This window comes from Phragmites australis, chromosome 7 (assembly GCF_958298935.1).
Source record: "Phragmites australis chromosome 7, lpPhrAust1.1, whole genome shotgun sequence".
Classification (NCBI taxonomy): domain Eukaryota; kingdom Viridiplantae; phylum Streptophyta; class Magnoliopsida; order Poales; family Poaceae; genus Phragmites; species Phragmites australis.
Window position 1 is genome coordinate 9585444 of NC_084927.1, and position 24761 is coordinate 9610204.

At 54.2% G+C, this 24761-nt stretch overlaps 1 protein-coding gene across 1 annotated transcript; it reads left to right on the top strand.

The window, feature by feature from the left end:
* Positions 1-22578: 22578 nt before the first annotated feature.
* LOC133923435 (uncharacterized) lies at positions 22579-24446 on the top strand. Its single transcript, XM_062368737.1, has 5 exons — positions 22579-22834; positions 22924-23136; positions 23210-23302; positions 23408-23509; positions 23906-24446. The coding sequence occupies exons 1-5, from the start codon at positions 22640-22642 to the stop codon at positions 24215-24217; spliced, it is 915 nt and encodes a 304-aa protein (XP_062224721.1). The 5' UTR covers positions 22579-22639; the 3' UTR covers positions 24218-24446.
* Positions 24447-24761: the final 315 nt, after the last annotated feature.

Below are 24761 nucleotides of genomic sequence, written 5' to 3' on the forward strand. Positions count from 1 at the left end.
GCTTGGGGCCACTGTCAGTGGTCCCCGAGTACCCAAGTTCCCCGATGATCTGCGAAGTCTAAGTACCGGGAAGAAAGTGCCCGGGGAGGTATACGGTGGCTCCCGAGCACCCGAGTCCCCCGACGATCAGGAAAGTTAAGTACCAGGAGAAATGTGCCCGGGGCCACGAGCGGTGGCCCCCTGGGCACCCAAGTATCCCGAGGACCCACTGAAGGAAGTGCCGGGAGAGAGTGCTCGGGGTTGTGTGCAGTGGTCACCGAGCACTCAGTCCCCGGAGGATCCATACAAGCGTGCCCGGGAGAGAGCGCTTGGGGAGGTGAACAGTACCCCTGAGCACTCGGTTACACGAGGATCAAGAAAGGGTATTCTCGGGAGAGAGTGCTCGGGGAGGTGAACAGTACCCCCCCCCGAGCACTCGGTTCCCCCAGGATCAAGAAAGGGCATTCTCGGGAGAGAGTGCTCGGGGAGGTGAACAGTGACCCCCGAGCACTCTGTTCCCCGACGACTCAGAGAGCCCCCCGACAGTGGCCCCCGAGGGGCCCACTGATGAAGTGTCAGCTAGTCAAAGGCCTAAGGCCGCATTTAAAGAGCACGTGTGGCCTGTCACCTCCAACTGCTCCCGCCACGCTCGGTGTCAGTTCCTGCCACATTCTGGCAGAAGGGCGTGGGGTCATTGAATGCACGGGTCCCATCCCGTGCCATCCGGCCCGTCTCGGGATAACGTCGTAAGGGCCGAGGCGTTCCGTCTGCCGCGCTGCTGTGGTAGGAGAACAAGACAGGGCGGGCACGCCGGGCCGCTCTGTGGCTGCTCGGTGGGCCCTCTCCACGGCGCCCGTTGCCAGTGCATTTATGGTGACGGATGACCGGGCGTGGGACGCATTTTCCACCCTCGGTCACTTGGCACAGAGGCTATGATGACGCACTTTCCATTTATGGTGTCTCGGAACTCGTGCCCCCCTTCCGTTCGGGGCACGCTACTGCCGGCGGGTATTTAAAGCAGCTGGCAGCACGGACAAAGACAAGTTTTTTGAAGCTTTGAAATCTCTGAGCAAGCTCGGCAAGTTAGACAATCTCCAAGAGGCTTTTGAGAAGTTTTCGAGGTGGCGAAGAGAAGAGAAGATCGAGAGCACCCAAAGCCAGCAGATACACGCAGACCGAAGAACAAGGAGCCTCAGGCTCTAAGATAGACAAACATTCTTGTAACCAGCAACATCCTTGAGGGATATTCTCAAGGCATTTATAGTATCCATACAGGAGTAGGGTGTTACGCCTCCGTACGGACCGAACCTGTCTAAACACCAGCGCATTTACTCCGTTCTGCATCAGATCATTCCACCCCACCGGCCATCACATTCATACCCATTTATTTCTCCGGCGAACATATTCAGGATCATCCCCCCGGCTGAATCTCTAAAAAGGGGTCCCTCAGGATCCCTGCGACAGGAGTTAACCCTCCGACAGCTGGCGTGCCAGGTAGGGGGGAAGCATCCCTAAATTTGTTTGTTTGTTTTCTTCTACAGAAAAAGTAGCCGGTGGTCATCGCCTCCAGCGCTCCGGCTCCAGCTCCAGCTCCAGCAGGGAAATGGAGCCCCTCGCTCAGGAGGCCCCAGTCACTGCTGCGTCCCAGCAGCAGCCGCGATCTCCATGCACGGCATTCCCCTCTCAAGGGGACCAGGGCGCTGGGCCCAGCAGGGCCGCCGCCGCCATCGCCGGTGCACCACCCAATCCCCAGCAGGTGGCCGAAACTCATGCCGCCAGGTCCGCGTCTGGACAGTGCCACGCGCCGCTCCGGCGTAGGTTCGCCTTCGGCGAGGCCAGTCCCGGGAGCGCGCTGCTTGCGGCGCACGCTCTCCTCAGGCATCCGCCAGTCCAGGCGGTAGGGGAAACCCCGGAGGGTCGCTGGCTCCAAGAAGTCACCGCCCTAGTCGGCACGGCCCGCCGCCAGGTGCTGGCCGAAAGTTCCCGCGCCACCTCCCAGCGTGGCGCCACCAGGACCGGCCCATCGTTAGGTGGCGGTCGCGCTGGCCGGGGGGCCTCCAGGCGTAGCGCCGCCCCCCTGGCCACTTCTGGGACCCGGGACCTCCGCTTACACCTCAACAACCGGAGGGGCATCGAAGACGCGCGCGTCACTCTCGAGCGCCAGTGGGAGACCCGATAGTAGGCTGAAGCTGAGGACCAGGCCTCCTCTTTGCCAGCCCATAATCCCCGGGGCTCCCCGGCTCGCCGATGTTCACCGCCCAAGGGCGTTGCCCGCGCCGCATGGTACGGCACCGGTTGCCGTGCCTTCACTAGTGAGCTCCGCCGGGTCAAATGGCCCACCAAGTTCCGCCCCGAGCTGCCAAAGAAGTACGACGGGTCCATCGACCCCGTCGAGTTCCTCCAGATATACACCACCGCTGTCCAGGCGGCTGGTGGCAGCGAGAAGGTGATGGCTAACTACTTTCATGTTGCCTTGAGAGGCTCCGCCCGCTCTTGGCTTATGAACTTACCCCTAGGGTCTATCAGTTCCTGGGATGATCTTTGCCACCAGTTCGTGGCTGACTTTCAGGGCACATTCACGCGCTCCAGCCTGGAGTGCGACCTCCACGCCGTCAAGCAGCAGGAGAGGCAGACGCTATGGCGTTTTATTCAGCGCTTCAGCCAAGTTCGCAACACCATCCTGTGGATAACCCCCCACGTTGTCATTTTCACGTTCCGACAAGGCATCCACAACGAGCGGATGCTCGAGAAGCTAGGCATGCACGAGGTTGAGTCCACTGCGGAACTTTTCACACTGGCTGACAAGTGCGCCAAGGCGGCGGAAGCTCGGGCGTGGCACGTTCCGCGCACTGAGCACCCCGTCGCTGATCAACCAGGTCCTTCCCGCTCCGACAGGCGGGAAAAGAAAAAGAGAATGAGGCGCGAGGTTGTCCCCGTCAAGCTAGCCCAGGGCCCCGTCCGTGGGTCGGCCCAGGAGCCCGACCGCGGGGAAGCACGCTGGGCGGCCGCCGACAGACTGCCCGCACCCGCGAGGGCTCCGGCCCGAGCCCCTCCTAGGGCTCCGGCTCCCGCAAGGGCTCCCGCTCCGGCAAGCCCCCCCGCTCTTGCGGGGCCCGAGCCGGGGAAGTGGTGCTCGATTCACCGGACCAGGTGGCATGATCTCACGAAGTGCCGCACGGTCAAGGGCCTCATCGAGCAGCACCAAAGGGACCGCGAGGAGGCCCGCCAGGGTGGCGACGATAAAGCCACCCCCAACAACCCAGAGCTCGGCTTCCAAGAGCCTGAGCACACTGTCGCCATCATCGACGGAGGCGCGTACACGCCTTCCTCCCACCGCATTGTTAAAACCATGCGGCGCGAGTTGTGCTCGGCGACCCCAATTGAAGAGGCCGTAAGGCCCCTGAAGTGGTCAGACGCCCCGATCACATTCAGCTTGGCCAACCACCCCGCCAGTACTGCAAGCGTGGGGCGACTACCCTTGGTAGTGTCCCCCACTATCTGCAATGTGAAGGTCAGCAGAGTGCTGATCGACGGGGGCGTAGGCCTTAACCTCCTCTCCAAGGAGGCTTTCAAGAAGCTGCAGGTGCCCTTCAGGCTCCTAAAGCCGTCGCTCCCGTTTTACGGGGTGACACCTGGGCACTCCTTGCCCCTCGGGCAGGTCGAGTTGCCCGTGACATTCGGGAGCCGGGACGACTTCCGGACGGAGAACGTCATCTTCGACATCGTGGAGCTCCCCCTCCCTTACAATGCCATCCTCGGGTGCCCGACACTCACTCGGTTCATGGTGGTCATGCACTATGCGTACCTCACGGTTGAGATGCCGGGCCCAGCAGGCCCCATCTCCGTGTTCACCGAGACCAGCAGCGCCGTCTCCTGCGCCGAGCAGTTATACTCGGCCTTGGTCTCAGCTCGAGCTGAGGTCGAAGGTCATCCAGGGGGCCTGGGACCCTCTTCATCCAAACCCCGACTCGCTGCCGACACCTCCGTTCCTACGAAGGAGGTCGTGGTGGGCGAATACGCCTGCCAGGTCGTCCAAATCGGCGATGACCTCGGCGGCAAATAGGAAAGCACGCTCGTCGCCTTCCTCCAGGCTAACGTCGACGTGTTTGCATGGCAGCCGTCCGATATGCCCGGGATCCCTAGGGAGGTGATCGAGCACCACCTAGCTGTGCGCCCGGACGCACACCCGGTGAAGCAGAAGGTCCAGCGGTAGGCGCCCGAGCTCCAGGAGTTCATCTGGGAGCAAGTCAGCAAGCTCCTTGACGCCGGATTCATCCGAGAAGTCCTCCACCCCGAGTGGCTGGCGAACCCAGTTATCGTCCCGAAGGCCAACGGCAAGCTCCACATGTGCGTGGACTACACCGATCTAAACAAGGCTTGCCCCAAAGATCCTTTTCCTTTGCCCCGCATAGACCAGATTGTAGATGCAACCGCGGGATGTGATCTTTTGTGTTTTTTAGATGCAAACTCTGGTTATCACCAGATTCGCATGGCCATAGAGGATGAAGAAAAACTGCTTTTACCACCCCGGTGGGGACTTATTGCTATGTGTCGATGCCTTTTGGTTTGTGTAATGCTGGGTCTTCTTTCCAGCGCGCTATCCGCATCACCCTTGATTCGCAGGTTGGCCGCAATGTCGAGGCCTACATCGACGATCTCGTGGTCAAATCCCGAGATCGCCCCACCCTGCTCGAAGATCTTGCCGAGACTTTCAACAGTCTCCGCACTACCCGCCTGAAGCTCAACCCCGAGAAGTGCGTCTTCGGGGTGCCTGCGAGCAAGCTCCTCGGTTTCTTGGTCTCCAACCGAGGGATCGAGGCCAATCCAGAGAAGATCCGGGCCATTGAGCAGATGTGACCCCCAACTCGACTCACGGAGGTTCAGCGTCTCGCCGGCTGCATGGCGGCCCTCGGGTGCTTCATCTCCAAACTCGGGGAGCGATGACTCCCCCTTTTAAAGCTTCTGAAGAAGATCGGTCGTTTCGACTGGATGCCGTAGGCCGAGCAGGCCTTCCGCGATCTGAAGAAGTATCTTACCTCACCACCCGTACTAGTGGCCCCATCTGAGGGCGAGCCACTACTGCTCTACGTCTCGGCCACTCCTCAGGTTGTGAGCATGATACTGGTGGTGGAGCGCGATGAGTGCACGGGGTTAGGTGCTGGGTCCTAGCTCCCGGCCACCCCCGAGCACTCCCCTGTCCTCTTGGCTCCCCCCGAGTAGGGGGTCGAGCCCGAGCACTTGGCTCCTCCCGAGCAGGGGGTCGAGCCTGAGCACTTGGCTCCCCTCGAGCAGGGGGTCGAGCCCGAGCACTTGGCTCCTCCCGGCCAGGAGGTCGAGCCCGAGCACCAGGTCAGCCCGGACCACATCGCCGAGCTCGGGGGCTGTAGCAGGCCCTCGGGTGAAGCCACAGCTCGGGCCCGCCGGGTACAGCGACTGGTGTACTTCGTTAGTGAAGTCCTCGAGGAGGCCAAGACAAGATACCCCCAAGCTCAGAAGCTGCTCTACGTCGTGCTCATCGCTTTCCGGAAGCTGCACCACTACTTCCAGGCGCACAAGGTCTCGGTGGTTACCACGTACCCACTGGGGCCCATCCTCCGGAACCGAGAAGGCACCGGGCGCGTCGTCAAGTGGGCGGTGGAGATGGCGGAGTTCAACCTGCACTTTGTCAGCCGCCAGGCGATCAAAAGCCAGGCGCTCTCTGACTTCCTGGCAGAGTGGACACCTGTTCCTGAGGTCGTCTGAGAAGAAATCTCCACATAACCCGAGCACGATGCGCCCGGGTACTTGATTATGCATTTCGATGGTTCCCTCACGCTGAAAGGCGTGGGGGCCGGAGTGTTTCTCACCTCCCCAATAGGTGAAAAACTCCAGTACATCGTGCAGCTGCAGTACCGCGCATCCAACAACATGGTGGAATATGAGGACCTCATCGCCGGCCTTCGAGCCGTGGTGGGCCTCAGGATTCATCACCTCCTGGTCAAGGGAGACTCCCAGCTGGTGGTCAACCAGGTATCGAAAGAATACCAGTGCACGGATCCTCAAATGGCGGCGTACGTGGCGGCAGTCAGGAAGCTAGAAAAGCGCTTCGACGACCTGGAGCTGCGGTACATCTCTCGCCATGACAACACTCTGGCCAATGACCTCTCTCGCCTAGCCTCCTCCCGTGCGCGCGTCCCTCCTAGATTCTTTGAAGAAAGACTCACACAGCCTTCCGTCCTGCCTGCTGAACAGGACAAAGGGGAAACCTCGAGCTCAATTCAGGGGACCCCGGCGGCGCCCTCAGTGGGAAGCCCCGACAGGGTGCCGCCGTTTGGCGAGTGCGCTGCGCTTGCTGTCAGTTCTCAAGATGCCTCGTGGATGGACGAGATCCGAGGGTACTTGAAGGAAAAGTTCCTCCCCGGGGATGAGGCCTGTGCTGAAAGAGTTGCTCGGCAGTCCAAACGCTATGCCATAGTAGATGGGGATCTCTACCGGCGTAGCGCAGGCGGCATCCTCCTGAAATGCATCACCTGGGCAGAAGGCGGTGAGCTTCTCGCTGAGGTCCACGAGGGCGAGTGCGGTGGCCATGCATCGTTTCGTACGTTGGTCGGGAAGGCCTTCCGGCAAGGTTTCTACTGGCCTACAGCACTCCAGGATGCTTCCGAGCTGGTTTGGCGCTGCAGGGCGTGCCAGTTCCACGCAAAGCATATTCACCAGCCAGCTAAGGCTCTTCAAACCATCCCCCTGTCATGGCCTTTCGCGGTCTAGGGGCTGGACATTCTGGGTCCATTCCCCCGAGCAATCGGGGGCTATGAGTACCTCTACGTCGCCATCGACAAATTCACCAAGTGGCTGGAGGCGGTTCCAGTCGTCAAGGTGACCAAGAACATGACGCTCCAGTTTATCCGCGGTATCACCAGTCGCTTTGGTGTCCCGAGCCGGGTCATCACCGACAATGGCACTCAGTTCACAAGTGCCCTGTTCGGGGACTACTGCGAAGACCTCGGCATCAAGCTCTGCTTCGCCTCCATCGCTCATCCTCGGAGCAATGGGTAGGTCGAGCGCGCCAACGCGGAGATACTGAAGGGGCTCAAAACCCGGACCTACAACGTGCTCGCAAAGTACGGGAAAGGGTGGATCGACGAGCTGCCTGCCGTGCTATGGGCCAATCGGACTACGCCAAGTCGCGCTACCGAGGAGACTCCTTTCTTCCTTGTGTATGGCGCTGAGGCGGTCCTCCCCTCCGAGCTCACTCTAGACTCCCCTCGGGTGCATGCCTACTCTGAAGGCGAACAGGAGCAGCAAATGCGTGACGACGTCGACTATTTGGAAGAGCGTCGGCGACGTGCCGCCGTCTGGGCAGCCCGCTACCAGCAAAGCCTGCGGCACTACCATCAGCGTCACATCCGGTCCCGATCTCTCGAGGTGGGGGATCTAGTTCTCCGATGCGTCCAGTCGCGCGAAGGAAGGAATAAACTATCCCCTATGTGGGAAGGCCCCGGCCCCTTCAGCGTGATCGGTGTCCCGCGAGAAGGCTCCTTCCGGTTGGCTGCAGAAGATGGGCAGCCACTCCCCAACGCGTGGAACATCGAGCACCTGCGCAAGTTCTTTCCGTAGATGGCCATGTTTGCAGGCTCAGGTCAACCAGGCCAGGGGCTTCCCCCCCGCCCAAGTTGACAGAGGGCTACCACTAACTGGGTAAGTCACCCAACCTTGTAAAAAAAATTGTCAATACAATACATATATCAATGTGCCGTTCTTATGTCAAAATTTCATTTTTCTGGATTCCATATGTTTAATCTGTCTGGTGAGATGCGCGATTGTGTGAGAAAAGTTTGCTCTCTCATATTCCCCGTTGATAAAAGAATCCCGATCGGTATGCGCGCGGGTAGTTACCGCTGACTTACGTCTGTTGTGGTAGGCTATGGTGTTCGGTGTCGTGGCAGGCTCCCGGGCATCACCGAGTCCCTAGGGTTCTTGGGTAATCCTATCGCTCGAGCTGCTCGAGTAGTCCGGAGCCTAGGCCCCAGGGGCAGGTTGTCGGTGCTCGGTCTGGTCTGTCATACCCGGGTGCTACCGAACCATAGGACCTCTGGGTTATGCCTCTGCCTGTTTCTGTCCGCTGGTCTAGGTATTCGAGAGGTCTCGGATCGAAAGCGAGAGCAGTCTATAATGAGTACTGCACTAACAGAGCGCACCAAGCAAAGAATTTCTCTATTTTTCTCAAGTCACAGATCGACAATCAAAAGCAAAAGCAGCTCAACCGCGAGGGCCTCAGTGCCTAGGTCGCTGCTTGGCCGTAAGGATCCTCGGTTGGTCCTACTACTCAGGCATGAGTGGTCGGGATCACCTGATCCTGGGCCCCCCTTGCGCCCCCCAGTGCTCGGGCGCCCCAGCCGTGGGAACCAAGTTCCCAGGCACCCCGAGCTCGGAGCGCATGTCTCTCCTAGATCGGTTGGCCAAAAAGCTGATAGCTGTCCGGTGAGTGGTTAAATTCACACGAATTTACATTCAGTAAAATATTGTTCCCGAGTTGTCCTCGGGGGCCCTCGTACTCTAATCTGTTCGACGAGATGGTCTCCTCGCGCACAAAACCCTGCCACGTGTCCACTTTTCCCGGAACGACAGAACGGACAGTAGAAAGGTGTACCGTACATACGGCAATGTCTGACCGAAGTCTTTCATGGTGGTCGTGGTGTTCGGTCTGCTTAAAAGGCCCCGGGCACTACCGAGCCTCTGGGGTTCTCGGGTTATCTCATGGCTCGAGCTGCTCGAGCGATCGGGAGCCTAGACCCTGGGGGTGGGCTGTCGGTGCTCGGTCTGGTCCATCCTAGCCCAGGCACCACCAAACCGTGGGGACTCTTGGTCACATTCCTGCCCGCACGTGTCTCCAGTCTACCTGTTTGAGTGGTTGCAGAGTGGAAAAGTGTTCACTGGTCATGGCGTGCTCCGTGTTGGATCGATCTATCTCCCGAGCAAGGAAGTTCGTGCCTTTGTCTTTTGACTTAGCCATTGCGGACTCGCGAGGGCTCGAAGGCTAAACGCGCCGAGAAGGCCTCACTGCTCGGGCGATGAGTGTTCGGGGCAACTTCGTTCTCGGGGAGGGAAAGGTCGGGCCCGGTCTGACTGAGTACTCCTCGGGGCATCAAGTGAAAGAACAGAAACTTCATCAAGCACTCAGAAGAACACTGAAGTTGCGACCCCAAAGAAAGGCTTCCATTATATTCACAAAAAAGGGCAGCTATTCTGAGGGATCACTCCCATATTTACATCAAGTCAAAGAAAAAGAAAAACTACAAAAGCCTACTCTAAGTCGGAGCCCTCGCCGCTGCTCCCCGGGTCCGAAGTCGGCGGCGCCTCTTGCGCGAAGCAGGCGCCACCTCGGCGGCAGTGCCCCGAACTGTCTCCCGGGCGACCTCCTCCTCGTCTTCGACCACCCCTTCCCGAGCTGGTTCCAGCGGGAAGTTTGGGTCCCGGCTTCGGTAGCAGGCCAGGACATGCTCAGCCACCGCTTGGGCCAAGCCTCGCCCTTCCCAGGCGGCTAGCTCCTGGACGGCCTGGGGGAGCGCCTCGAGGCACTGGCTGATTCTCTGGAAGCCAAGGGCGATGTGGCCGATGCCCGTCCCCTTAGCCTCCACGTGGACTCGCCTGAGCCCGGCCACCCTCAGAGACCTCTGCGCTTGCCGAAGGATGTCTTCCATCATCAGCTTCACGTTGGCCCGTTTGGTCTTGGCGATCTCGAGCTCCTCTATCACGCTCCGCAGCCGCTCCTCGAGACCCTGTCCCCCGGCCGCGTTGGCCGCGGCGGCATTGGACACCTGGGCTTTAGCCTGCTTCACCCGCTTTGCAAGGGCAGAGAGGGCCTGGTCGCGGGCGGTCAGCTCCCGAGCAGCTGAGGCCAGCACCGCCTCAGTAGCCTCTGTCTCCCGGAGGATTAGCAGTTCCTCCCGGGCTTCCAGATCCGCCGTCGTGATGCCGACGTCGGTCTCTCTGATCGCGACGTCCTCCTCCCGGCACTAGAGCTCCTCCTCCTGGCGCTGGAGTTCGGCGCGGATCTGGTCAGCCTCGCCTTTCTGGCGGGCCAAGTTGGCCTGGGAGGCCTCCGCCATCCGCTCGCGGGCCAAGACCGCCTCCTCCCGCGCCTGCGCCTGCCTCTCCCTGGCGAGTGCCTCGGCAGCCTGCTGCTGCGATGCCTCGGCCAGGCGGGAGGCTTCTTCCCGCTCCCGCACGGCCTCCGTGCGAATGCCCTCTAGGGCCGTCCGCTCCTCCTCCAGAGTGCGCCGCTCGCTCTCGTTGGTGGCGCGCACCGCGGCGACGCGGGCCTCAAAAAGGCGCCAGCCTGCGACAAGCCGCTCCCTCTCCGCGGCAAGGGCGGCGCGGTTCACCTCAAGCTGCCTCATCTCTCCCGCCACGACTGCCTCCAGCCGCCTGATCACCTCCCGGGCGCTTCCTAGCACAACTGGGAGAGGGTCGACCGGCCGGCTGGGCGCTGGGCCCCCTGCGAGCCTCCTCCGAGGGACTCGGGGTCCCCAAAAACTGCCATCCAGGCACCGCCCATGACGAGGTAGTCCGCCCCACGCTTGATGCGCTCGGGGCGGGCTCAGCCGGCGTCGGTTGCTCGGGCGCGGCCGCTGCCACCCGCTCTGGGCTGGGCGGCGCCAGTGTTTTCGTCTCGGCCGGCGCGCTCAGCGACTCCGGCTCCACCGGCGTGCTTGGCTCAGGCGCGCTCGGCTCGGGGGGCTGGGGCCAACCTCGACGCCTCCGGCCATCCTTGGTCTCCGACGGCACCCGTAGGTGGCCTGCAAAAGAAGAATGAGGTTAGTCTCCAAACTCACTCCGGGCAAGGCATGCTCAGGAAAAAAGGGGGGGGGGGGGAACTTACGCAGGTTTTGGTTCTACGGGCCCGTCGTGCGGTCTCCGGTTTCCAGAGTAAGCCCAAGCAGATCAAAGTCTGGTTCCAGAACCGCAGATGCCGCCCCCGCCGACGGCACCGCGCTGGACGATTGGCCATCTCGGCCTCCCTCCTCCTCGCCAGGTGACGGCAACGGCGGGGACGTCGACGCAGGAACGAAAGTCCGAGGGCACTTCCCTCTGTCCCCCGGCACTGTCGCCGCCCTGCTGTCGGTGGTACCTCCTCCTCCGGCCTGGCGGCTGCTACCTGCAGTAGCCCCACCACTGGCCTGCGGCGCCCGGGCTACTGGTCTGCGCCGGATCACCTGCGGCCTCCTCGCCGGCCACCTCGTCCACCCCGGGAATTTGGATAGTCCCGGGGTTCCGGCGCCCCGGCCGGTCGACCAGTCCCTGGGCGTCGAACTCCGGCAGCTTCGCCTAAGCGCCCCTCTTCTTCCCGGCCAACCGCAGCACGAAGAAGTGCCGGAAGAGCGCCACTGACGGTGGCACCCCACGAACATCTCGCAGAGGTGGGTGAGGACCGCCAGGATGACGACGGAGTTGGGGCTGAGGTGCACCAACTGGATCCCGAACGTATCAAGGATCCCGGCCACCACGAAGGAAGTGAAGAGGACGATGCGCCCCGGATGGTCCGTCGCCGGCGGGAAGTTCGCCGGCGTCACCACCGAGGCCCCCCACTGGCCCTCGGGCACCATAAGCTTCCGCACCTTGTTCGGCGCCTCCTCGTTCACAAGGCGGGACTCCAGTAGCACTCTGTCGGGAGTCCTGTCGCGGCGGCTTCCTCCTGCTCTCGACATCTCGTCAGGGTGGGGGATGATTTGGACGGTGGGGGAAGAGGGGTGCTCTGATCGCCTAAGGAAAGTCTAGGGCTCAGGAGCGCAAGGAAGGCAAAAGCTTGATCGCAAGATGGCGTAAGGAGGTGGGAAGTTTCGCTCCCCTCCTCCTTTTATACCCCAAGGAAATTCAAACGTCGCCTGCCGCGGCGAGCTCGTTGGGACGGTTTCGTCGGCCAGCGCAACCACCAGGCGAATCTCCCTCAAGCCGTGCGGGTGTCAGCAATTGCCAGGTGTATTTTCCTCGATTTGTGTGATTGCCACGCGCACCGCCTGCCTCGTTATCACGCGCCGCCCGTCCCGTTATCACACGCCTTTTTGGAGTCATTTGGACGCGCGTCCATTCGGCTCCCCGTTGGGCCGTACCAGAGGCCCGTACTGGAAGGGCCATGATCTAAGAGCGCATCACGTGGCGTCAGTACTGGCTTCGGCCTTGTTGACGACGAAGGGCCCATCCGCAGTCTCTGTGCCATCGCCTGCCAATGGCCCGGGGGCTGCTGTCGGTGAATCAGGAACCGGGGGTCCCCGAATCCCGAGGCCAGGCCAGCAATCCGCCACGTGGCGCCATCCCGCGAAGTCTCCTCCGCAAGGTAAAAAAGATTAAGTCTCGGGAGAGGGCGCTTGGGGCCACTGTCAGTGGTCCCCGAGTACCCAAGTTCCCCGATGATCTGCGAAGTCTAAGTACCGGGAAGAAAGTGCTCGGGGAGGTATACGATGGCCCCCGAGCACTCGAGTCCCCCGACGATCAGGAAAGCTAAGTACCAGGAGAAATGTGCCTGGGGCCGCGAGCGGTGGCCCCCTGGGCACCCAAGTATCCCGAGGACCCACTGAAGGAAGTTCCGGGAGAGAGTGCTCGGGGAGGTGAACAGTACCCCCGAGCACTCGGTTCCCCGAGGATCAAGAAAGGGCATTCTCAGGAGAGAGTGCTCGGGGAGGTGAACAGTGACCCCCGAGCACTAGGTTCCTCGACGACTCAGAGAGCCCCCCCGACAGTGGCCCCCGAGCACTCGGTTCCTCGATGACTCTGCATTAGATCATTCCACCCCACCGGCCATCACATTCATACCCATTTATTTCTCCAGCGAACATATTCAGGATCATCCCCCCGATTGAATCTCTAGAAAGGGGTCCCTCAGGATCCCTGCGACAGGAGTTAACCCTCCGACAACTTCCCTCTATGTTTGACTCAAAACGGGGTGCTCTAGTACTCAAAAATAAACATGATGCTTATGATGTATGACTATGCTTAAGACATGATTAGGACTTCGAGATGTGAGAACAGTCGCGTGCTTGAGGGACTACGCAACGACAAAGACATCAATGATAGCGTCCTCATCGTCCTCGCTGTCCTCATCAATGCTGGAGGAGGGACCAGCTCACCTTGCTGTGACGCCGGAGGGGGAGTCACAACTGGGGCCATAGGAGTGGTCAAGGACCTGCAACAACATCAGAACCATGAAATCAAAAGGAGAATACAAACTTGGTGTATCCTACTCCAACTAGAGACCTCACCGCGGACACAGAGACGTGAGTACGAGCCTAGTCCTCGTGAAGCCACTGGACCGGCTGTTCGAGGAGGACAGGCCCGCGAACGACCCACGGACGCGCTAAGATGCATCCAGGACAAACCAGTACTCTACCGGTCTTTTCCCCCTAAGCACAGAACGCTTAGCCGGCAACAACGTGACTACTCTCGGCCTGGGTAGAAGGGGTCTGGTCGAGGGATATCTGTTAGTGGGCACCTGGTCGGGGTGAGGCTGGTCGGAGCGACGCGGGTCAGGCCCCTGCTAGCCGACACCACTCTCAAGATCGTCGCCTGCAGCCTCCGTCTGGCTCTGGGCAGTCTGGCAACCTCCTTGACTAGCTGTGCTAACTTCTGCTGTCATGGCCTCGGTAGTCACCGGATGCAATACGTTGACCAATGGAAGATCTTACTGTAACACAAACTATGAAACCTTAACCCATGGGAAGGTTGGGGATCAAAAAGTCTAAGAAAAAAGCCAAGCATACCATGCGGTGGGCCCTCTCCGAACGTGACAGATCACCAGTGGAAAAGCGTCTCATGGAGGTCCGTTCTTCCTCGCAGTGGCTGCCATTGGGAGTTTGACTTGCTGGTTGATGACATCATCGGTCAACTCTGAGATAAGGGAATAGGTAAGATACTATACGATCAACAAACATACACCATGAAAAGGGATGCGACGTTACCTGTGGAGCTTTCTTGAGTGATGTCATCACTCTCAGTGTACAAATAGGTTGGGTGCTCTCTCCTCCGTAGAGGGCACAACCGGTGCTTGGCAAAGTCATGGACAACGTCTGCTCCTGTCAACCTGACGTTCACGAGGTCCTTGAACCGGGCCACGAGGACCAACAGCTCTATAGTGGGTATGGAGGTGGTCCCCAGTCCTCGTTGTACTGAGTTGGTCCGCTCGGCATGCGGGTATTATCAATGGCGTCCTCGGTCTTTAGGTAGAACCAATCCTCCCTCCAGCCCGACCACGAGGACTTAAGGCTCATCTCGAGGTATTAGCCGGTGAGTCCATTGTGGAGACAAAACCCGCAGCTCTCGGTGGCTGACCTAGCCACCGGCCTAGCTATGTAGAAGTACCTAAAGAGATCGAGACACGACTCTACCCCGATAAAGTTATTGCATATGTGAGAAAAAATGGTCAACATGATGTTAGAGTTGGGGTTGAGGTGGAGGTGATGGACATCATAGAAGGAAACAACGGTAGTGAAGAACTTGAAGAAGGATGGCACGAGATTGGCCAGGAAGAAGGAGGCAAACATCACAATGTCCCCCTTGTGGGGAGCAAGCGTGTCCTCCCTAGCACAGTACATAGAAGAAAGGTGACGAGGGAGCAAATGGCTCTCGTAGATCACCTTCAGCCTCGTCTCGGTGGACTTCGACTTAGGAAAGTCTGGCTTGTTGCTAGTGCGCGACGCCATGGGATTTCTGAGAGAGGGGGCTGTAAAGAAAGCTTTGATGGAGAAGAATGTGATGGGCGTTGGGCTCTAGGGCTTGGTGACTGGGGAGGTTCTGAAAAGTTTCTTAGGGAACCTTTGGCTGTCCAACTTATAGGGCCAACGCGATATCCCAACCGTCGCGAGCCCAACCATTTTGGAATTCGAGAGGCTGCATGGGGAACCAAAATCCTCTCGGGTCCAACAACAAATAAAGTTTCTCTCTCCCACGATTCTCTCCCATGCATCTCTACAAGGATTCTCTCTCTCTCTCTCTCTCCAGACGTTTAACCTCTCCTTGAGATGTGGTTTTCTGAGCCAACCACGAAAGTGGACCATGTCGCCAAGCACTCCCTGGGCGACATGACAAACTGCTCAGTCTATCATATCAGCAAGGGAGCTTGGGGGCTACTGTCTGTGTAAGCAATAATAGGGTCCCCTGGCAGGGGACCCACGGCGGTCAAATATCATCCTTTTCTACACATTATGATTGGACAGGAGCATGGTCCCCTGGCACGTCTAGCTAGTGACCACATGACCAGTTTCTCCGACCAGTCTTTAGGTCTTAGAGGGAAACCCCGTGACCAGTTTTCTCTGGTCGCGGCGCAGGTATGTGCCTAAGCAGTCTAATTTGATTACATACTTTTCCAGTCAAGTTTTATCTCTTACCCAGGTCGTCCTTCCGGGCATACCTAGGCATGGACGGCACATGCTTGCCGTGTCCCGTCCCATAGCATTAAACACTACGAGACGACCTAACAAAGCGTGGTAGTAGGTTTTGTAGGAGCGCAGACAGCGCATGGGGACGGGACCTGGCAGACCAGGCAAGAAGGACGGCACGTGCATGGGACTGATGGCACAGACCCTACAGACCGACAGGGCAAGTGAAATGCGGCCACTTGCCGTAATGATGGGCATAGGTTTGAAGAATTAGCTAGGCCTGGGTCTAGCTTGGGTCCCTATATAAGTCCTCTCTCCCTTGGATATATAAAGGAAGGGAGACACGGAAAAGAAGGTAAGTGTATCTAGTTCATTCAGACCCATATCAAAAAATACACAGGATGTAGGGTTGTTATCCCCAGGGAAGCCTGAACTTGGATAACCCCCAGTGCTCTTGAGTTTAGCACACACACGCGCCCGTCGTCAGGTATACTCTGATATTGTTGTCAGGGCAACCCTCGATAGGAGGTACATAGTGTCAGAACTGGAACATCCGAGGTGATTGCACCGAACACTTAAGAGGATCGAGAGATTGCACCGAATGTTTGTGAGGATCATGTGGCGACACCGAACGTCCAAGGGGTCCATGAAGCAAAAGCTCATGAAGGTTGTGGCACGCAATACAGATGCTGAGTGGAGGAAGCTAACAAGCAGATTTAAGAGCTACAAGAAGAGCCTAGGTCCCTTCTCCAGTCCATGTCCTCTAAGCAAGTGCCTTTGAGGGGACTTAGTGAAAGCAGCTGGAGGTGGCTCATCGGTGAGGGTTCGAGGAGCCTCTCTGCCTGCAGGTGGTAGATCAAACCTCTCCACTATCTCTAGGCCTACAAACACGATCGTGTCCCTCGGGGTTCAAGATGTCGTGGCTACACCTGTACAATGGTGAAACTGACCCAAGGGAGTTCGTGATGAGCTTTGAAGCCGGGGTGGAATCTGCCGAGGGAGATGACTCAAACATGGCTAAGGCCTTTGTCCTGGCCATCAAGGGAATTGCCCTCTCATGATATACCTCCCTTCCTTTGGGAAAAATATACTCTTGGGAGCTACTTCGGGAGTCATTATTCTCGCACTTCCAAGGCAACTACATGGCTTCAATCACCGTTGGGGATTTGTTCGCGGTGAAGTAGAAGGAAGGTGAGAGTCTAAAGGAGATCACCCGACATTTCATACGAGCGAAGTGCCAGGAGAAGGGCCTCAACGATGACACTGTGATAGATGTTGCAAGACAAGGGCTTCGACCAGGGACATTAGCGTCACGCATGGCAGAAACCGATCAAGGGCATAGATGAGTCAATCACAAAGATGGAAGAGTACTTGAGGGTTGAAGAGGATGACCTTCAGAGGCACGCCAATAAGCCGACTTCAGAGGCCCGATGTCACAAGATAGGTGAGGAAAAGTGCCTCATAGGAAAGAGGAGGAACATTCAAGCGAGACTCACTGGTCCTCTGATAAACAAAAATCCCATCATCATCATTTCTACCAGTCAAGGGGTCACAAGAGAAGTTTACTTACCATTGAAGAAAGTCATGCGAAGCAAGTAGAGAGGTGGAAGCTCAACAAGGGGTCATCAGTGTAGCATCGGGCGACCTCGGCTGCTATATTGTGTGGTGCACGACGAGGATGCTTTCCATACTACCAAGTGATGCCCCCATGTCATGGCCTTGAAGGAAGGGTTAAGCAAGCAATCTTCTAGGCCTCCTAGCTTTGGGTCTTCTTATGATCCCCCAGCGGTTCACCATATGGACGCACGAGGTGGCCTAGCCTTTGGGTCTACCTCCATGGTCTCCCATCCACCTTAATATCCCACGGCTTGGACCGGAGTGCCCCTCTCGCATCACTCCAGACACCTGAGTTGCCTCTGCCACTGCCTAGAATGGCGATCGAAGCTCCCCCAAGGGGGTGAGGTCCATTTAGAATGTGGAAGTGTGATAGTAGTTATCTCCAGGGGAACCAGCTATGAATTTGAGTCCAAGAGGCAGCGAAGGAAGTATGTGCGAAGGGTTAACCATTTAGGAGCCAGTTCCCAAATCATCAAGTCTCAATTGTCTCGCCAGCCAATCACCTTTTCTCAAGACGACTTGCGAGTCCTAAATTACCCTCACACAGATGCCTTCATTATCTCCGCGAATGTTTAGTGATTCCCCTATCCATACATCTAAGGACCCATAGCCTAAAAGATCATGCGGGCCTAGGGCCCCCAAAAGGCGGCTACGTCAAGGCTCCTAGGTAGTTGGGATCTGAGGAACCACTTCGCATAAAAGGATGAACTAAGAAAAAATAAAGCCCACGAATGCTAGCACCACATCGGCGGATAGCACATAACTAACTGCAGCAAGAAAGGTCTTCGTAACCAGATGTCTCACCTTAAGCGGGGTAATCGAGCGAAGCAAATCACAAAGAAAACTGCCAACACATTATTGAAACAAATAATGTTACAGAAGTACAAAGGACATTATGCATGTATTCATTGCGACAAAAATCCACTGTCATGACCACTAAGGAATAAGATAGGTTACCTTGGCCACCGTCGTTACCTTGCAAGGACACACGGATAGTGAAGAAGCTTGGCTTTTGGTGGACACCATGAAAACCAGGTTGAGTCAAGAAAGTTCAGTATAGAGGTCCTGGAGCAACTAGAGAAGGTGAAAGATGTCAAGCCAGGTAAGCATGCTACAAGTAAGAAAAGAAAGCACGAAGAGAATAGTGGGCCACTAATTTTCAACTGCAAAGTAAGTCTGTGGAAGCTGTCGTATTGGAAAGACTTGCAGCTGCCACATGTTCTTGATGTGATGCACATAGAGAAAAGATATATGTGACAACCTTCTAGGCACATTGCTCAAAATCGAGGGCAAGACAAAGGACACAGTCAATGCTAGGCTAGATTTGCATGATATGAGCATAAGACATAACTTGCACTTATAGCAGGATGGCAAACTGGTTCATATCCCACAAGCTTGCTATGTCTTGAAGAAGGAACAAAGAATTGAGTTTTGTAAGTTCCTCAAAGGTGTCAAGTTTCCACATGGATATGCAGCCAACCTAGCAGGATGCACAAGTGTAGATGGTTGTGAAACGACTGAAAAAATATATCCCACTGATCCTATGCAAGCTTGAGAAAATTTTTCCTCCGGCCTTCTTTGACGTGATGGTGCACTTGGCTGTCCATCTACCTGATGAGGCACTGCTTAGAGGACCTATACAATATGGATGGATGTACCCAATAGAATGGCGACTGGGCACTTTCAAGAATTCAATGAGGAACAGGGCTAGACCTGAACGATCAATTGCTGAGGCTTATGTAGCAAGTGACACCTTGACATTTTGGTCAAGGTACATGGAGGATATTGACACTAGATTTAATCGAGACGTCGGTTGTGGAGATGGGCCATTCGATGGTGACACCTCTGTTTTTATGCATGGTGTTAAACTCATAGGAACCAATAGGGTACAATACATCGATGATGAAGTCATGGCCAAGCTAGTTTGGTATGTGCTAAATAACTGTGACGAGGTTGAGCCATATTTGGAGTAAGTATCATTTGTATATGCTGATTTGTCATTTCGTGTATTAAAAATAAATGTTTCCTAATGATTTGAGTCACTATGTCCTGTAGCATGTACAAAGAAGAGTTAGAGAAAGAACACGCATGTGATGTTGACAAAAGGCTTGAAAAAGGATTTCCTAAATGGTTTAGGAGTCATGTAATTGATACATAGTATATGAATAGCAATTTTGTGTGAATTTTGATATTGGAGATGACTTGTGTACTTTTCTTGTATCTCAGATCAAGAAGCTGTGGAAAGACAAACCAGAAGAGGTCAGTGAAGGACTGTATGCACTATCATATGGTCCTGATCTCCGAGTCAAGAGCTATGCAGCTTGCATTGTAAATGGAGTTCGGTATAGCACCTTGGACCGTGAGAAATACCTCCAAACACATAATAGTGGTGTCATGACTGATGGCACACATGATGGGGAGAACATTGAATTTTATGGTGTCCTTAGGAACATTGATGACTGATGGCTCAAGAAGAATTAAACAGATTATTCAAAAAAAGGAACCAATTTCGGGCAAAAGTTGGTTCCCAAACCCTAAATCAAATTGACCCCTTACCTCCACCTCCATGCCATTCGAAGCTTATTCCTCGCGATCTGCCATTCCTCTTCCCCCCTCGCCTGGATCCGGCGCCCCTGGATCCTCTCGCCATGGGAGCGAATCCGGTGCCATCAATCGTGCGACACCAGAGGCGAGCGGAGAAACGGGCGTGTGGGAGGCGTGGTCGATACTTGGTGAGTCCTAACAGGTAGCCTGTGCCATCAATGCAGGGGAAAAATGCAACCTCAAAACCCTAACGGTCTTCAGCTGACCTGGCGCACCTGGTGGACGGCCAGCTCGGACCAGGGACAAGTTGGGACTATGTACATGTCCACCAGCTTTGTTGATTACTTACATACTATAATAAATCCCTACTAAGCTACTTCATAAGGTCAACAAAGATGGCCATCAGCACAAGCACAACATTCACCCATAAACAGCAGTGCTTTCACCCATGCACGCAGCTGATCAGTCTTGCTATCATCTCCATTCTTCTCTTTCACTGCTGTCTTCTTCATCGCCGCAATCTCCTGCTTAACAGCCTCTAGTTCTTGCTTCCAACCTGATGTAGCCTCCCGGACCTCAGGAATTGCAGCAACAATGCAATTTGAGTCCATACCAACGATTCCTTCATCCTTAAGATGTTCTTCATACTTGTTCTGCCACTTCAAAAAAAGGTAGCCACCCCCCTGCATACCGAATTGCTCCAGACATCAACAATATGACAACTCAAAATCGACCAAAAAAAAAAACAATTCACTGGCACAATACGCATGCTACGTCGGTGGCGAGTGCATTTGAAGAACTTCCTGCCATAGTTGGCATCAGTCCAAGCCGTCAGCTCGAGCACCTTCCTCACACCGCACTTCGATCATTGGAACAATGGCTTATCAGTCAGTGCCTGCAACCGGGTCGCCGCCCTCTATCCCCTTGACATATGCTTTTGTTAGTAGGTCACATTAATTGTTGTCTATGTTCGATAACGCGCACTACATATATGATGTTTCATACTCCCTCCATTTAAAATTACAAGGTGTATTTCATTTAACTTATTGCAAGGCTTTACCTCAAATTACTCCATTCATATATCATTTATGTGATACAAAATTATAATCATAAGTAAGTATTTGATAGGATGGAATAATCTATATTTTTAAACTCAGATTTGTAGAACAGGAAAATAATCTTTTTTTCAAATTATGGTATAAATCTAAGTTTTTAATTAATTAAAGATGAAGGAAAAAAATTATTTCCAAATTATGGTTTAGGCGCGAACGGCCCGCCAGCCCGCCCCCCGGCCGAAAATCCGTGAACGCGAAATGTTTAGGCGCAAACGCGAAATGTCGCTTCTATCCTTCAACAACTCAAGAGCAAATTCGCACTTAGGGGCATTTGGGAGGAATCCTCCACCGCACCTCATCAACTAGAATCCTCCTACTTTGCAAGCGCAATTGCACCTCTCTCTCGCACTCAGATCTGTCGCCCCCTCTCGCAACCTCCTCCTCTGAACACTAGCATCCGCCATTGCACCGGAGCACCACCTCACCTAACCACTACCGATCCAAACCCACCATCCCCTCTCACTTCCTCATCCACCAAACCCTAGGAGTTGCCTATCTCAATTCCACCATCGACAACGCCCCGCTGTACCAGAGCCGCTACCTAGACAATGATGCCTGCCGGAGCGGAGCCAGTACCCCATCAACCACGACCGTGCGCACCGGAGCCGCTACCCAGTCTACGTCGAATGCCTCACGGAATCTGGTACCCCACCGACGACGACCACCGCACCGGAGTCGGCACACCATCGACGACGACCGTTGCACCGGAGCCGCTACCCCGTGGACCACGACAGCTGCTACCCCATCGACACCGGCAACTACACCAGAGCCGCTACCCCGATGATGCGTAGCACGAGGTACGCCAAATTCTTCTGTAGCTTGTTTGTTCTCATAATGTTCTATCCACAAGAGCTTGTTTGTCAGATGTTCGTGTTTACTAAATCATATGTGGTGGCATTGGATGTTGTAGTCATATTATTTTTCTTGGTTCAGGCCTTAATTACATATTCTCTGCTCTATTTTTGTTTAAAATGCACTATTACCACCAAAATTAGTCCATAAATCACCTATGAATGGTATCATCACAATGCCATCCCATTCTGTATTTATTATTCTAGCAATATGCATGTAGTTGTTGTTTAGCTAGTATTCAAATCGTTAAAATCTGTTTATTCCTATAAGAACCTCAACTAACTGAATACGAAAGAGAGCGGCATGACAATATCTTGGAGAATATAAGAAGGATGGAAGATCTTAGCATCACTGAAACAGCATCCACAATTAAAAATATGTCAACACAAACTGCATTTGCAAAGGGGAAAAAATCAGGCAACAAGAGTAGTCATGGTGAAGGTTTTGATTCATCAGAGTATCTCCCTGAAGATGAACAAGGGGTTGAGGGAGATGATGCATACTTAGACGGGAGCAGCCGGTGCCCCTAGAGATCGAGGTGCTTCTTCTATCTTAGCTGGGGGGCTAGGATATTTGTAGTGTCTTTTCCTCTTTTTGTGCATCATTTCTTTATTTGTATATAGACTCTTGCTACAAGTTGTTTTTTGTACTATAGTTGCCTCGACAAACTAGACAAACCTATTCAAAGAGGACGAAGCCTAGTCCTAATATGCCTCCAGGACTAAGGCAATCCAAGAGAGTGAGGGCAGGTGCACCAACAGAGAAGAGACCTCTTGGAGCCTCAACAAGGTCATCAAAAAGGCAACTCACATCAGAACAAGCTGAAGATAATGGGCATGAAGAATTGCCTCTAGTAGTAGAAAACAATGGTGCTGTAGATGTGGGCAATGGATAATTGCCTTGCAACAATGATGTGAACAAGCCCCCAAGCCCTCTGAGGGACTGGTCATATCCAAATGATGCGCATCAAGATGATGATGTTCGTGACCACACTGAAGAGCAGACCGGACAGCAGACCGGACAGCAGACCCAAGCCAGTTATGAAGGTAGGTTATAGTTCCATGATCCTTAAAATTTGATTTCACTATTTGATGAATGTTAAGAATCTAAATGAATTCTGTAGTACCTAGATGAAGAGGTCCGAGAAACCCGAGGCCACCAACAAGGGGAATATTGCTTTACAAGATGACTAGATCTATGGGAAGAAGATTGCCCATAGTTGTTGCCAAGGGGAAGAGAAGGCCAGATGAACCTGTGCAAGCTGCCAAGTTCGCATCAGAGGCTGGTGTTATCATTAGGGCTGAAGTTCCTGTCCTCACTCATTGGAAAGATTACAAGAAAGAGAACGACCATTTTGATAACTTCCTAGGCAAATTAGCAGTAAGTGCCTATCTACACTCTCTCTGTGTTACATTCACCTGTGATATGACCTGGTGTAACTCATTAATGATTGCAATTCACATCACCAGGGATGGTTGGCCATTAACACGAATGACAAGCCAACAAAGGATGCATGCGCCGATGTATTGCAGTCTGGGATACAACAGACGTGGTATATGTTGAAGCAGGCCTACTTTAATGGTGTTCCTGCTAATGAGATCAGAACTACCTCTCCTGTCCATAGCATGACTGATGAACAGTGGAGAGAACTTGTTGCAAAGTGGTCAAATCCAAAGAGCATGGTATGTGGTATCTTATCACATATTCTTTTCATTTTCTACCTGGGATTGCATCTAACACATATATCTCTTGTAGGAAATCTCTGAACAGAACAAGCGAAACTGCCTTAAAGTCAAGTATCATCAGGCTATGGGATCTCGCAGCTATGTTGCGCACTTGCACGCATATGTAAGTGCCCATTATCTTCTAGGATTAATTTTTGTAGTCAACAACCACTTATCTGGTATAATAGTTTGAGAAGATAACTGCTCTACAATTTCGATACCTAAATAGAGGGAGAAGAACAAGGATGCAGAGCTTCATGCGATGGATGTCTTCAAGGACTGCCATACTAGCAAGACAAAGGGTCTGAGTGACGCTGCAAAAGATGCAATTGTAAGTCCTTGCATATGCTTGTTGCATTGTGTGTGATTCCTTGTTACCTGTGCCAATAGATTATTAATTCCCTTTTTGAAAATCAGCTCATTGCTTGGCATAAGTTGAGCATTGCAATTTTACTTTGTTATGCTTTTTTGATAAAGTATGATTGTTGTCCTCAAAATGTACCTTCCTGTTATTGTTCTACTAGAAATAGTCGGATTTTAACTGTTCCTTTCAATTTCATTGACTTTGTATACACATATGTCTGCCAAACTTTCCTTACTTGTAGCTTGTGCTGCCTAGTAGCTTCCTGTCATAGTTGTTGCTTCTTGAATGTCTTATCCAGCTGCCAATTTTGTGTATTTTATGTATTCATTTTCCTAGCTAATGTTGAATCCTTGCAATTTGCAGTCTACTATGCAAACTATGATGGCAGAACCTGTTGCTGATGGTGAGGCACCAAGATCTAGTGCAGAGGTCATTTCCAAGGTTCTCACCCAGGACAGCTTCAACAGCTCATTTTTGAAGAATGCTGGGCTACAGACGAGCTCCACGAAATTAGTGACATCGACTGAAAGAGCACTTCGGGAAGAACTTGCAGTCGAAAAGCAAAGTTCAGTTGTTCTCCATGAAGAAGTCGACACACTAAAGAAGAAAGCTCAACTTGCAGATGAAGCGCTGGCGAAGACCCAAAGGGAGTTCACGGAATTCAGGCAACAGTAGTAAGAGAATAATCTGCTCCTTCGGCGTATCTTGAACTTGTCCCAGGTTAAGTCCAATCTATCCCAGTCTACTTTATGAGCTAATGCACGGCGATGAACTCGATGAACTTATGTCGGTCCTACTTGTGCTGTACTCCTGCGGTTGTGTGGATTACTTGGTCTGTGAACTTGTCGTCCTGTGGTGGACTGTGTTGGTTCTGTGAACCTGTGGTACTATAATGATGTGTGGTTAGTGGGTTATGTGAACTTGTGGTTTTTGTGTGTCTCTATAATGATCTGAAAATTGTTTGTAAAGTTACTGGGCATGTGGACGACACGAGGCAACTTATATGGGTCACATGGGCTAATGTTGTACCGTTACTGGACCTAATAACAGGCCAGCCCAGAATAAAATGGGCGGGCCTTCATCACTTATGTGACGATAGAATTCATCATAAGAGTATGACATGTGTCCCCACGGCAGCTTGACGCGTGGCTTCTTCAGCAGATGACACGTGGTGTCAGCTACGACGGCCACATGGTTGCATAGTAATCGACACAAAGGA